At 42.3% G+C, this 14,147-nt stretch overlaps 1 protein-coding gene across 3 annotated transcripts in view; it reads left to right on the top strand.

Annotated features, from left to right (window-relative positions):
* Positions 1-14,147, top strand: part of actr3 (actin related protein 3) — a 79,963-nt gene that overhangs the window by 48,286 nt on the left and 17,530 nt on the right. For all 3 annotated transcript variants that reach the window (XM_038789843.1, XM_038789845.1, XM_038789844.1), the window contains one exon: positions 9,198-9,341. In XM_038789843.1, coding sequence (XP_038645771.1) covers positions 9,198-9,341 — 144 coding nt within the window. The remainder of the gene's footprint in view (positions 1-9,197; positions 9,342-14,147) is intronic.

Below are 14,147 nucleotides of genomic sequence, written 5' to 3'. Positions count from 1 at the left end.
TAATCCAAAATATGCATTGACTAACGGTGTTTGTTTCTTTATCGTAGTTTTTAAATAGAATACAATCCCTAAAGTGCAGAAGGTGACCATTAAGCCCATTGAGTCTGCATCGACCCTCTGAAAGAGCACCCCAACCCAGACTCAGTCCCCCACCATATCCTCGTAACCCCCCCCCCCCCCCCCCCCCAAGGGACAATTTAGCATATCCAATCCACCTAACCTGCACATCTTTGGACTGTGGGAGAAAACCGGAGGAACCCCACACAGGCACAGGGAGAAAGTGCAACCTCCACACAGTCACCCGAGGCAGGAATTGAAACTGGAACCCTTAAGCTGTGAGGCAGCAGTGCTAACCACTGTGCCACCTTGCCACCCTATTTTAAATAATGAAAATGTTACAATTGTCCCCTCTTCTCTTGATTACCTCTTCGTTGCCAAGAGCAAGAGATTTAAAATGTTGCCACTCTTGTGTTGGAAGGCCAATACTGGAATCCAGCTAGGAAATTGAGAGCCATTCTAGGAGCCTAACTAACTGAGTCTTGATGCCACATTACACCCTGGCTTAGCTTTGGATGCACTTAACTTGACCTTGTCTGGTCTACACAATAGCTGAGAGTGGCAAACTTTAATAGCCCCAGTAAAGGGATCAGGTGATATGTATCTGGGATAGGTGCTCATAGATATGAGGTATTTAACTGTCGCAAGCAGAGAGAGAGTAGAGCTTGACTGCAGAGAGATATTTAGGATGTGAGCCACTGGGATTGATCTGTATTGATTGTGTTTCTGGTCACAGGGTTGTTCATTCATTTTCACCATAACTTAGTGGGGCATTGTCTTTATTTTTCTCTGGCTATATTCTCCCTCAGCCCATGTCTCAAAACCGTCGACCCATCTGATTTTTGTTAAATCGTCTATTGTTGTTCTCCTTTATTTGCCAGGATGAGACGGTCGGGTCTTTGTTCCCAGTGTCTATATTTGGCTAACTTTAACTGTGCTTAGCAGCTGTTTTGTTTCCTCAGTTTCTAGCCTTGATCTAACCCATTCATTTGTTTTTCTATCCATCCAGCTGATTCTGGGCATCCTCACCTTAGCCACATTTAATAGGGTCACCTTCTTCCAAAGTCTTGTCTAGAACTGGAAATCAACACTATATTCAGACAGTAAAAGAGATGTCTGATGTATTTGTCAGAACTTGCTGGCCAAACGTACTGCATCTTTGAACTTCCTTTACTAATGTATCACATTTCAAAAGAAAAATACCACAACTGGACAATTATTTCCAATTTTTTTACCAAACTTGATCAGTCTTTTTCCTCTATTCTCTGAATATTTATGTTAATTCAAAGTCGTCAACAATTGACCTCTTTCTTGACACCCGAGTACGTCTATTCAGAGCACTTGTCTTACAGAAGCAGTTAATAATTTAAAGATCTGATTTCTACCCTGCTTCAGTTGCACTTTCTGACCTTAAAGGGACATTGAACAAAGCTTTGGAATAAGACATCTTTTTTTTAAACAATCCCTTGATGCATATCAGAAAGAGACTATCTAGACATAACAAAACATGCACTGAAATAATGCCTTTAACATTCAGATGCATTTCAGAGGAATGTCATAAACAAAATTCTGCATTGACCAAAATTAGGAGCTGTGACTAAACGTTTGCTCAAAAGGGTAGGTTTTAAGGAGCATTTTGGAGGAGGGAAAATTATATTTATGATCTGGGGAGCTGAAGGCACATCTGTCAGTGGAGTGATGAAAATCAAGGATATATAGGAGACTGGAATATTAGTACAGACTTCTGAAAGATACAGGACTGAAGGTAGCTACAGAGTACTTTCTACACACTGAACAGAGTGTGAAGTGGGAATTCAGTGCAGAGGGGGAAGAAGTACGGCTTTTTATTTTGTTTCCCTACCAGTGGTTGATGAACATTTTCCGTTTGTCTCCAAGTTAGAATACTGTAAATTGTTATTACTTTAGGTTACTCGTTACAAATTTAGTTAAATAATCAAATAAATATAGGTGTGACAAGTCATGATTGTGTTGGAGTTTGCGCAGTGCATTGCAGTCCCAGATGACCGTATCTGTGGGAAGTGTCTGCAGCTTGAGAGGCTTTGAATCAAGTTGTTGAGCTACAAACACTGGTGCATCAGGGAGGAGAAAAGTTACCTGGACGCTTTGTTCTGAGAGGCAGACACGTCTCTGAGGTTCAATAAAGTTTAAAATTGATCAGTGGTCAGGGGCAGGAGCATGTGATTACTACTCGGGCTGTTGTGGCAATCCAGGATGTAATGATGGAGGAACCTCAACCCTGGACTTTAACCAGCAAGTACTGAATACTTGCTACCTGTATGAATGAGAATAAGGACTATGGGATGGATGAGAAAACTGATCATTACATCATGCTTCAAATGCCATTTTAAGTGGGAGAACTTTAAAAGGAATATGGGGCGCGATTCTCCCAAAGGGAGACAAAGTGCCAACGCCGGAGTGTTTCACTCCGGCGTTGGAGGCCGCTCCTCGCCCCCAGGGGGCGAGGAGCGGCGGCGCATCAATTTCGCGTGCCGGGCCTTGACGCCCGCGTCAAAGCGGCGCCACCTGAATAACGTGCCCGGCAGCACCTAAATGACATCACCTGCATGCGCAGGTTGGCCGGCGTCCACTCGCGCATGCGCGGTTGCCGTCCTACCCTCCGCTGCCCCGCAAGACATGGAGGATTGATCTTGCGGGGCAGCGCAGGGAAAAGAATGCGTCTTTCAGAGACGCCGGCCCAACGATCGGTGGGCACCGATCGCATGCCAGACCCCTCCTGAGCACCCCCCTGGTGCTCAATCCTCCCTCCGCCCCCCACAGTCCCCACAAGCAGCGGTCGTGCGCTGTTCACGCCGGCAGCGACCTGGTGTGGTTGGCGCCGGCGTGAACCGGTCGTATTAGGCAGGCTGCTCGGCCAATCCGGGCCGGAAAATCGCCGCTTGACTGGAGCGGCTGTTCTCCGAGCAGCCTGTCGCAAAACATGACACGCCGTTTGGGGGGGGCTGGGAGAATCGCGTGCGGGGTGCCAGGGCGGCGTGGCGTGAATCGCCCGGCACTCCCGCGATTCTCCCACCCGGCATGGTACTGATCTGGTACAATGTAGTCAGGGGAATGGGTACAGTTCTCTGCAGTTGGGTGTTCTGAAGGTTGTGTTGTCTGCCAGTTTCCAAGGCTACATATCCTTGCAGTTGGAGAAAAACCTGGAGTGAGAGGATGCAGTTGTTCGGAATCAACAACATGAGTGAACTGGGAATGATATTTTGCTGGGAGAGTTTGAGGAGTTAAGGCCCAAGTCAAAAATCACAAGATCTCTATTAATAATCTCTGGATTGTTGCCCAAGACCCAGACCAATTACTATAGAGTAAGGTCAGTTAGAGAATTAAAAGTGTGGCTCTAAGAATGGCGTGGGAGGACAGGTTTTGATTCATGGAGCACTAGACACTGCGGGGGGGGGGGGGGGGGAAGGAAATTATTTCAATGCGATGGACTCTTCTTCCCCCCCCCCCCCCCCCCCCAAAAAAAATTGGGCTGACCTGGTGATTTGTATTACTGGGGCTATGGAAATAGCTTTAAAGTAAAGGTGGGATGGTGAGTTCAGTTGAAGGGAAATTTAAAAATTGAAAGAAAAGTTGAGGGAACAGAGCAGTGCAGAGATTTGGGTAAAGGCAAGCAGAGTGAGACGAGGGGGAAAGAGTTCAACAGTATTAGTGCATTTGTGAGTAAATTTCATGGAAATACAAGTTAAAAATGCAACTTAAATCTCTATCTGGATGCTTGAAGCATTCATGGTAAGGTAGATGAACTGGTGGAACAGATATAAATAAATGATAGATCTAATCACCCTTGCAGAAGCATGGTTATAAGGTGACCCAGATTGAGAAACAAATATTCCAAAGTACACTGCATTTTGAATAGCCAGTAGAAAAGGAGCTTTTACAACCCAGACCAGACCCCAACAGTGGCCAGGATACTGGACAGAAAGCCCAATGTTTTATTTTAATTTTATAAGCCTGAGAGGAAAAGATATCTCGCTCCAGAAGTGATCTTGTGTATGAAATAGGGATATAGTATATTAAAACAAACTTTTTACTAACACCGTATTTTTAAAAAACTTTAACATCACACCAGAAAATAGCTTACAATTACCGCTCAAACAATGTTACTCAATACCGTAGATACACGATCCTTAACTGCTATCTTTATTCCCATTTAAACAACAAAAAGAAAATCTCTGCTCTCAATCCACCTTAAATACCATTGGCACTCAGGAATACCTGCTTTACTGAGATGTTCTTAAAGAAAGAAAGATCTTTTGACATTGCTTCAAAGAAAATACCTGAATCTTGTCAAAACCATGCAGAAATGCTGGCTGTATTTGGTCATAAGCTGTTTCAGCTGGTTTGTTCACCTTTCTAACCACATGGCTCCTCTCTCTGCAAACATCTTTTAACTGTACTCCAGAGAGCAAATTGCTTGATTTCTGTTCACCGCTTCATCTAACTCCCAACTGGCTACTTTCCTATAAAATTCCTGATACCTTAGCTCCGCCCAGTAATGGCATAGAATCCCTACACTGCAAAAAAAAAAAAAAAAAAAAAATGGCCATTCGACCCATCGGGTCTACCGACCATCTGAAAGAGCACCCTGCCCAGGTGTGGACCTTATCCCCTGCAACCCCACCTAACTCACACCCCTGGACACCAAGGGACAATTTAGCACAGGCAATCAACCTAACCTACACATCTTTGGACTGGGGAGGAAACCGGAGCACCTGGAGGAAACCCCCGCAGACACTTGGAGAATGTACAATCACAGACAGTCACCCAAGGCTGGAATTAAACCCGGGTTCTTGGATTGGATTTGTTTATTGTCCCGTGTACCAAGATACAGTGAAAAGTATTTTTCTGTGAGCAGCTCAGCGGATTACTAAGTACATGAGAAGAAAAGGAAATAAAAGAAAATACATAATAGGGCAACACAGAGTACACAATGTAACTAGATAACACCGGCATCGGGTGAAGCATACAGGGGTGTAGTATTAATGAGGTCAGTCCATAAGAGGTTAGTTTAGGAGTCTGGCAACTGGAAGAACAGCTGGAAGAAGCTGTTCATGCGTGTTCTCAGACTTTTGTATCTCCTCCCCGATGGAAGAAGTTGGAAGAGTAAGTAAGCAGGGAGGGAGGGGGTCTTTTATTATGCTGCCCGCTTTCCCCAGGGAGCGGGAGGTGTAGATGGAGTCAATGAATGGGAGGTCGATTTGTGTGATGGACTGGGCTGTGTTCACGACTCTGAAGTTTCTTGCGGTCTTGGGCTGAGCAGTTGAGCGAATGTGGACATGCCGAATTTCCTTATTTTCCTGAGGAAGTATAGGCGCTGTTGTGCTTTCTTGGTAGTAGCGTCGACGTGGGTGGACCAGGACAGATTTTTGGAGATGTGTACCCCTAGGAATTTGAAACTGTGAACCATCTCCATCTCAACCCCTTTGATGCTGACAGGGGTGTGTACAGCACTTTGCTTTCTGAAGTCAATGACCAGCTGATTGTGGTGCTGTGAGGCAGCACTGCTAACCTCTGTGCCACCCCACATCATCATGAAATGAAATGAAAATCGCTTATTGTCACAAGTAGGCTTCAAATGAAGTTACTGTGAAAAGCCCCTAGTCACCACATTCCGGTGCCTGTTCGGGGTGGCTGGTACAGGAATTGAACTGTGCTGCTGGCCTGCCTTGGTCTGCTTTAAAAGCCAGCTCTTTAGCCCTGTGCTAAACCAGCCCCAGGTTTACTCCAAGCTGAAATCTAATTAACTCCACAGGGAACCTCCTTAATCCAAACAAAATTGCTTTAGCCCAAGCTTTTTACGATGCCTTAATAGCGTCCCTGACTCGCAAAAGCTTTGTTGTTTTTCAAACTAGGATTTCTTTTAAAACACAATTGCAGTAGTCTCACATACACAGGTTTCTAACCCTTACTGCATCAAATACCTATAATACAGTACATCTGAAATTCCTACATTCATCACGGAGCAGGAGATAAGAATTGCACGCAACCAACTTGTCAGCGATACAGCCATACTCCGTACAATAGTACATTGCCATCGCTGGAGATACATCAATACACAGCCAAAAAAAATCATTGTGGCATTTTAGAAAAAGCATAAAGCATATGGTATAAGAAAATTTAACCACTTTGATGAAATGTACTTTTCCCAGTGGGAAACATTTGGGTGTTGGTAAATGGTTGTTTGGACTGGAGATGGGTTAATAGTGCAATATCCCATAATCAGAACTAGGCCACTCTTTTTCTTTTGCTGTATTAAACAGTTTATTTGTACTTTGGTGTACAGGCTGCAATCAATTTGCTTTTGGTGCACAGGTTTGTTAAATGAACTTGGAATACAGTTTTTTAAATTTGTGCACAATTGGAAAGTAATTTTATAAACAACAAGCAATACTATTATGGATTTTGTGTATAGTAATTTAATGTACAAGAAGCAACATTGTATCTTTACAAAATGATGGTTAGAGTACTATCGCAATCATTAGCATTAAACCAATGAAACATTTAACTTTTATATCAGGAATAAGAAATTACAGTTGTGAAAAGGGGCTGGAAGTACAGAGGTGACTTCTACTGGAGTAAATAAGGGAATGAGGATTTTTAAATTAAGGTTTCTTCTATTCAGCAGGGAAAGATTATTCCCTCTGGCTGATATTTCTTCAGTGCCTTTCAAAACCTCAGGACATTCCGAAGTGTTTTACAGGCACTTAAGTACTTTTGAAATGTGGTCCCTGTTGTAATGTATGAAACACTGCAATCAATCTGAGCACAGCAAGGTCCCACAAACAACAATGAGATATTAGCCACATAATCCCCCCAGGCCACTGGGGTGACTCCCTCCACGAGATGCTCAGTTATAAGGGACTGTCAATTATTTGAACAGCATTGCTCAGAAAAATCTTGAACACAGAAGCTTGTTGAAGCTTTGTTGCAGAGTAAAATAAATTGAGGCATAGATACAATTAAAAAGACCGAGTAGGCTCTAAAAGCTGAATGGCCTTTTTGTTTTTGATGTTTCGAGGTAGTGACTTAACGTTAAATTGAATTGATACTTCAAGCAGTAAAAGCTGCAAAGCTTGGTAAATTGAACCGAAAGATTAGTTCTGTTCGAGTGGGATGAAGCTTAGTTTAGTCAAGGACAGCTTGGAATAGCAGTAATTTAATATATAGATATAGTGTGTTGACACTAGATAATAGAGTAGATCCTGTAGAACCCAGGGAAAGAAAAAAAAATGCACTTGGAACAAGAGTATCTGAAGGTCGAAAACGTGTGCTCGAACAGAATATATATTGTCATGCAAAAGTCTGAGTCCTGTTACCACCACAACAGTTCAGATTGCTCTTGCCTGTGCAGATGGATTAATCACCTACTCTACGAGCCTCTTGTGTTCTACGTCACATGTTTTACATACAGTATGCATGAGCTTCTTGACCATTTTAACTTTCTGTATTGGAAATTTAGTGTTGCAACCTTTCATTGTGACCATATATTATTCAAACTTTGTTTTAAAATACTTCTGAACTTACAATTTTTTTACTTCCTGCTGACGTATTCTACTCATGCATTCACAATAACAATATAATAATCGTTATTAGTGTCACGGGTAGGCCTACATTAGCACTGCAATGATGTTACTGTGAAAATCCTCTAGTCGCCACGCTATTGTCGCCTGTTCGGGTGCATTGGAGGAGAATTCAGAATGTCCAATTTCCCTAATAAGCACGTCTTTCTGGACTTGTAGGGGGAAACCGGAGGAAACCCACACAGACACTGGCAGAATGTGTAGACTCCATACAGACAGTGACCCAAGTCAAAAATCAAACCTGGGTCCCTGGTGCTGTCCCATTTCTCTTTGGTCATCCTAATTCTGCCTCCCAATATCATTCAGGTCTAGCTGTTTTGAAAAATTGACTGCAACAATTCAAACATTGTAAGCTGATTTGTGCTCCACTATTATTTATGATTTTTTTCGTATTTTAAACTAAATTGATCGTCTAATTAGATGAATTGAATATTCTGAATTCTCCCTCTGTGTACCCGAACAAGCGGTGGAATGTGGCGACTAGGGGCTTTACAGTTACTTCAGTGCAGTGTTAATGTAAGCCTACTTGTGACAATAAAAAAAATTATTTTGTTTTTTTTTACAAAAAAATATAATTCTTATATACTGACTCTTGCTTCCATCACTGCCCCCGGATGAATTTTGAATTCTTGACCCAATTGATTGCCTAGTTCATTGATTTATTGCCAAGCAGTTTTAATTTCTGTCCCAATACTCCTGGGTTGCATTTAATTCATTGGCACAGTAGCACAGTGGGTAGCACGGTTGCTTCACAGCACAAGGACACTTTCAATTCCTGGCTTGGGTCATTGTTTGTGTGGAGTCTGCGTGTTCTCTGTGTCTGTGTGGGTTTCCTCCAGGTGCTCCAGTTTCCTCCCACAAGTCCCGACTGACTTGTTTGTTAGGTGATTTGGACATTGTGAATTCTCCCACGGTGTACCTGAACAGGCTCCGTAGTGGGTGACTAGGGGATTTTTACAGTAACTTCAATGCAGCGTACAGTGTTAATGAAAGCCTACTTGTGACACTAATAAAGATTATTATTCTAATGTTATGAGGTGTTGTAGCAACATGTTGGAGCAAGGTTACAGAGGGATCCTCACACTCTTCCTTGGTGCAACATACAGGAACCGCACCCATGCCATAAATCTCGGCCCAAACCCAAACGTTCCCAAAAACCTCGAACAAGTACCACCAATCCAACTGATCAAAAGCCTTCTCTGCGTCCTCCTGAGAAAAATAGTGATGTCAACATATTCAGAAGCCAAATACAGATTGTAAATTTGATAACACGACGAGATCAAATCGGAACAAAGCCTTCTGAATGTGTTCTTCCTGCACTTATTGTATTTCCCCCAATGCACCTTTTCTCTAACATTTCTGTTGTCATGAAATTGAAATGAATGTGATTTATGGTCCAAGATCTATGCCAAAAGTAAATTAAAGTTTCGACTTGTGGTTTTCTGTTGTTTTGAGACACTTCAAGTGCTGCAATGTCTGGATTAGTAATATTTCATATGTTTTTTTTCTTGCCCTTAAAAGGCTGAAGGATACGTGATTGGTAGTTGCATTAAACACATTCCAATTGCTGGTCGGGATATTACATACTTCATCCAGCAACTTTTGAGAGATCGAGAGGTGGGAATACCCCCAGAGCAGTCACTGGAAACAGCGAAGGCTGTAAAGGTACAGTAACAATAACGTGCATTTATATAAGCTGTCTTTGCAGAGTAAAGCAGCCCAAAGGTGCTCCCTGAGCATTATCAAACAAAATTTGACACCAAGTCACTTGAGACACAACAGAACAATGAGGCTGACCGGGGAAACAGTGGCATAATCTAGTCAAGAGTACAATTAGTCCAAATAGCTGTCAAAAATAGATCATATCAAAACACCAGACTGGCTGCAGATCAGATATTATAGCTAGGGGTAACGTTTAGCTTAAGTAGCCTCTTACCCAAGTCAAAATTTGTAGTTCACTCCTGACTCGGCATTATTTTGCACTGAAGCCTGGCTCTAGTGCTCCATTATCAACAGGTACTATACAAGAGATTTATCAGTACTTGTCAGCGCGGGTGTAAAAGATCTGAGGATGAGGTTTGAAAAAGAACACTTGATTCTCCTGATTTCCTTATTTGTTTCTGGGATCTTGTGTGCTATTTACTGATGCAACTGTGACTATGATTTTAAACTAATTTGATTTGAAACACTTGGTATAAATGGAAATTTTCTGTTCTTCATAACTGTTTTTGTATTAACTTAACTCTAATTCTGGGAGTCAGTTCCCAATGCTTGCGTGATTAAATTCACTGGATATATAAAGCTATTGCCATGAGAAAACTGATTTAACATGGAGCTGGTATAAAGATTCTAGGAATTCAAATTAAAAGAATTTCAGCAGCCTTTAATATTTTATTACACAACTCAGTATTGACCTTGATTAAGTAAAACCAGAAAATGCAGCATCTGTAGAGTGAGAAATTGAGTTATGTGTCAGTTCGATAACCTTTCATCACTAATACTAATTGTCACCTACTTGACCTCTTGCTGGCCTTGCTCAAGATTAGTGACAGATTGAAGGCAGGAGTAATAGAAAGATTTGGTAATAATGGGAGACAGAAGAGGTTCCTAAATCCGTAAATGCAGATAAATGTCCTGAAAAGAATGAGTCTTGCTTTCTTTGAAGTAGGCAGTTAGTACATCTGAATAAAATCAATCTTTGAAAATAGTACTTTGAATTAGAGTGAATTAAACACAGAATGGTCAACATTTTCAGTTATAGGAACACGAGTGGGCATTTAAGACCTCAAGGTTATTCTGCCAGTCATTGAGATCACAGTTGATCTGCAACTTAATGCCATGTACCCACCTTTGCTCAAGGTCCCTTTAATAAAAATCTCAATTTGAGTTAAAATTTGCATTTGTTCTAATGTTAGTTGTCAGCGGTGTAAAAATTCCAAACTTCTATCAACATTGGGAGTAGTTTTTATCTACCTTGTCCGTTCCCCTTCATATCCTGAAAATCTTAATCAAATCACCTCCTGCTTTACAGCCCTTTACAACTTAACTCCTGAAGTCCGGTGTCATTCTGGTAAACCTTCACTGCACTTTTTCAAAGTCCAATATATCTTTCCTGAGGTGTGCACAGATCTACTCAACAGTACTCTATTGTCCAGATAGGACTTTGTAATGTGATCACATGACTTATATCCCTACCTGCCACCCACCACCTCGTTTTATGTTAGCCCTTTGGATATGAAGGCCAATTTTTTCCCCATTTAGAATGTACTGCTTATTCTTTTTAGCTCCGCTGACTTCACATTTGCCTACATTGAAATCCATTTGCCACAGTATAGCCAATGCATGTAAGCTGTCAATATCTATGAAATTTTTGTTTCCATCTACACTGTTTATAATGGTACTTACCTTTGTCATCAGCAAACTTCCATGCGGGTTTCTATCCTATCATCTAAGACATAAATAAATATGGTAAATATGCGAGGCCCCAAATTCAGAATCTTGCAGTGCACCATTAGTCACATCAAGCCAACTAGAGTCCCTGCTTATCCCTATTTTCTGTCTCATGTCGCACAGCCAATTTCCTAACTAGGTCAGTTGTTCGCCCTCAATCCCCTGGGCTTCAGCACTGGCTAGCAGTCTATATTATGTGGGACTTTATCAAATGTCTGCTGGAAGTCCATATAAATAATAGCCAAAGACATTCGCTAGTTCATCTTTAGTCACTTCAAAAAGTTCAGTCCAGTTCATCAGACATGACCTGCTCTTTACAAATCTATGATTGTTTTTCATCCAGGTTCAAGGTATCAATACATTTCATTTGCTGAAGTAGTGTAGTAATTATATTGGAACGGCATTAAGCTAACACGTCTATTTAAAATGCAGTTAGTTATTCTGTGGCTACTGCTGTTAGATCAGTGGCCCAATATGTATTGAGCTTGTTTTCATTACCTTATTTATGCTACCTGAATGCAATTTAGATGATCAGGTCAAGGGCTTTGCTCTTGAACATTAAAGTTTAGTTGTCTTCTGAGCTAAGTTGAGAGTTAACACTCAAGATTTTAACGAGCCACTGGCTAAATTTCTAATGCATCAGTGGAGTTTAATGTGATTCCTCAGCACTTTACACACTTATTTAACTGCACCACCGTTAAATGCCATGCAGTGTCGAACTCGACCAATGCAACTGTCTTTTTCAGTAAGCCTCTTCTACCCCACTGAAGTCGGGTTGGGGCCAAATTCCAAAGTTATGTAGTGACTTCTGCTTTGCAGCAACTAAAATTTTTTGCATTACAACCTTAGAAATTGCAAATACTTAGTCGTGTACTGGTTAGTATTGCTGCCTCACAGCGCTAAGGACCTGGGTTTAATCCGGGCTGGGGGTCACTCTGTGCGGAGTTTACACATTCTCCCCTTATCCCTGTGGGTCCCACAACCCAACGATGTGCAGGGTAGGTGGATTAGCCACGCTAAATTTCCCCATAATTAAATATTTTTTAAAATAAATTGCAAATACTTGGTCGATTTTTTTAGATGTTAAATCTTGAGTGCCATATCTTACTGTTCCAGTTGCAATAAAATATATCCTTCCATTTACTTCCTCATTCTTGCCTTCCCCACCCGCATTGTAAAGCTCTTTCTTCCACTAAAAGACCATCATCTTCGTGCTTTATTTTAACAACAGTAAATGAGCATTAGTATGAGAAAATACGGGCAGCCCGGTAGCATATTGGTTAGCAAAGGTGCTTCACAGCTCCAGGGTTCCATTCCTGGCTTGGGTAACTGTCTGTGCGGGGTCTGCACAGTTCCCAGTGTGTTCGTGGGTTTCCTCCGGGTGCTCCGGGTTCCTCCCACAGTCCAAAGATGTGCGGGTTAGGTGGATTGGCCATGCTAAATTGCCCTTGGTCTCCAAAAAGGTTAAGTTGGGTTACTGGGTTACTGAGATGGGGTGGGCTTGGTTTGGGTGCTTTTTCCAAGAGCCAGTGCTGACTCGATGGGCTGAATGGCCTCCTTCAGCACTGTAAATTCTATTTTTTTTTTAAACTATAAAATAGTTTTGGACTCTTGATTTATATTCATTCACATGTCACTTTAACAAAAATTGGCTGCAGCAAATTCCTCTTTGGCATTAGTCAATTCAACTTAATAATTTAAACACTTTTTCTAAGCAAAAGCACTGCCTGTGCTATTTTCAATTCAAGCAATTGGATAATTTGATATTCTCTGACCTATTCTCTCCATTTTAAAAAGATGATTGAATTAACAGAAATAGTGGGAATATACTGAAGACTTGTAGGAATGTGATTAAAAGTAATTGCCAACTGATGGGTGAAGATTTGAAGTGTCTTGTTTACACATTTCTAGACTTGCAAGTTGCTAGAACTGGAATATGGGGCTGGATTCTCCATTTTGGAGACTAAGTCCCCACGCCGGAGTGAAAAAAGGTGGTCTTTAACTCCAGGAAAACTGGTGTCAAAAGGCCCACCAATTCCCTGGTTTGCTGGGGACAAGCAAGGAGGCAGCATAAAATTCGCAGCTCTAGCTGCCGATACAGCACTTTGGTTCAGAGGGTGCGCGCACGGCGGCGGCCTGCAGCGGCCGTGCTGTGCTCCATGGCGGACTCAGCCTGCGGACCTGGACCGCCAAAGTAGTGCCTCACATCGGCCGCTCACTCACCCCGACGGCCTGCCCACGGAGCCCCCAGCCCTGAATGAAGCCCCCCACCCCCGCCAGCCGATCGACTCCCCCCCCGACTGGCAAGTCCACAGCTTCCACGCGAGGTTCCCGAACGGCTGGGACCATGAGAGTCCCAGGCCGTCGGGAATTCGGCGGGTTGGGGACGGAACATTGACGGGTGGGACTCAGATAATGGCCTGAGGCAGTGGAGAATCGGTGTGGCGTACTCCATGAGTACACTGCTTTTCAGGGGGTAGAGAATTCAAAAACTGTGGCCACTCCGATTTTGACGCCAAAGTGGATTCTCCACCCCGTCGCCGAACGCGATTTTGGCGTCGGCGAGCGGAGAATCCAGCCCATGATGCCCAGATCTCTTGCTAGCGACGTATATTTCATCCAAGTGGCTGTTTATAGGAGCCTCAGTGGTGGCTGGGCCATGAAAGGTTGAAGGTTGCAGCTTTCCTCACCATCACATACATATGCATTTTGACTGAATAATGGCCATTGGGAGTAATGCCTATTTATTTTCCTCTCTTCACTTAATTCAGGGAAAATCTTTTCAAATCTACTCGCCCTGGCTATAATCAACTCGGGTCAGACAATTAATCTAAAGTGGGATATTTTGTGGTAGTACTTTTATCACACCATATGATACATAGACCCCTTGACAGTTAGTGTATCTTTACATGGAAGCAATCTCAGAATTATTTTTAAATTAAGAATCCCTGTTCATACAGCAAGCTGGAATAGTACAGTGCAAAGCGCTAGTTAATTTCAATGTATATTGAAATATTTATG

This window comes from Scyliorhinus canicula, chromosome 2, assembly GCF_902713615.1.
Source record: "Scyliorhinus canicula chromosome 2, sScyCan1.1, whole genome shotgun sequence".
NCBI lineage: Eukaryota > Metazoa > Chordata > Chondrichthyes > Carcharhiniformes > Scyliorhinidae > Scyliorhinus > Scyliorhinus canicula.
Note: the sequence above shows the minus strand (reverse complement) of the source record. Positions and strands in the feature narration are given on the sequence as shown.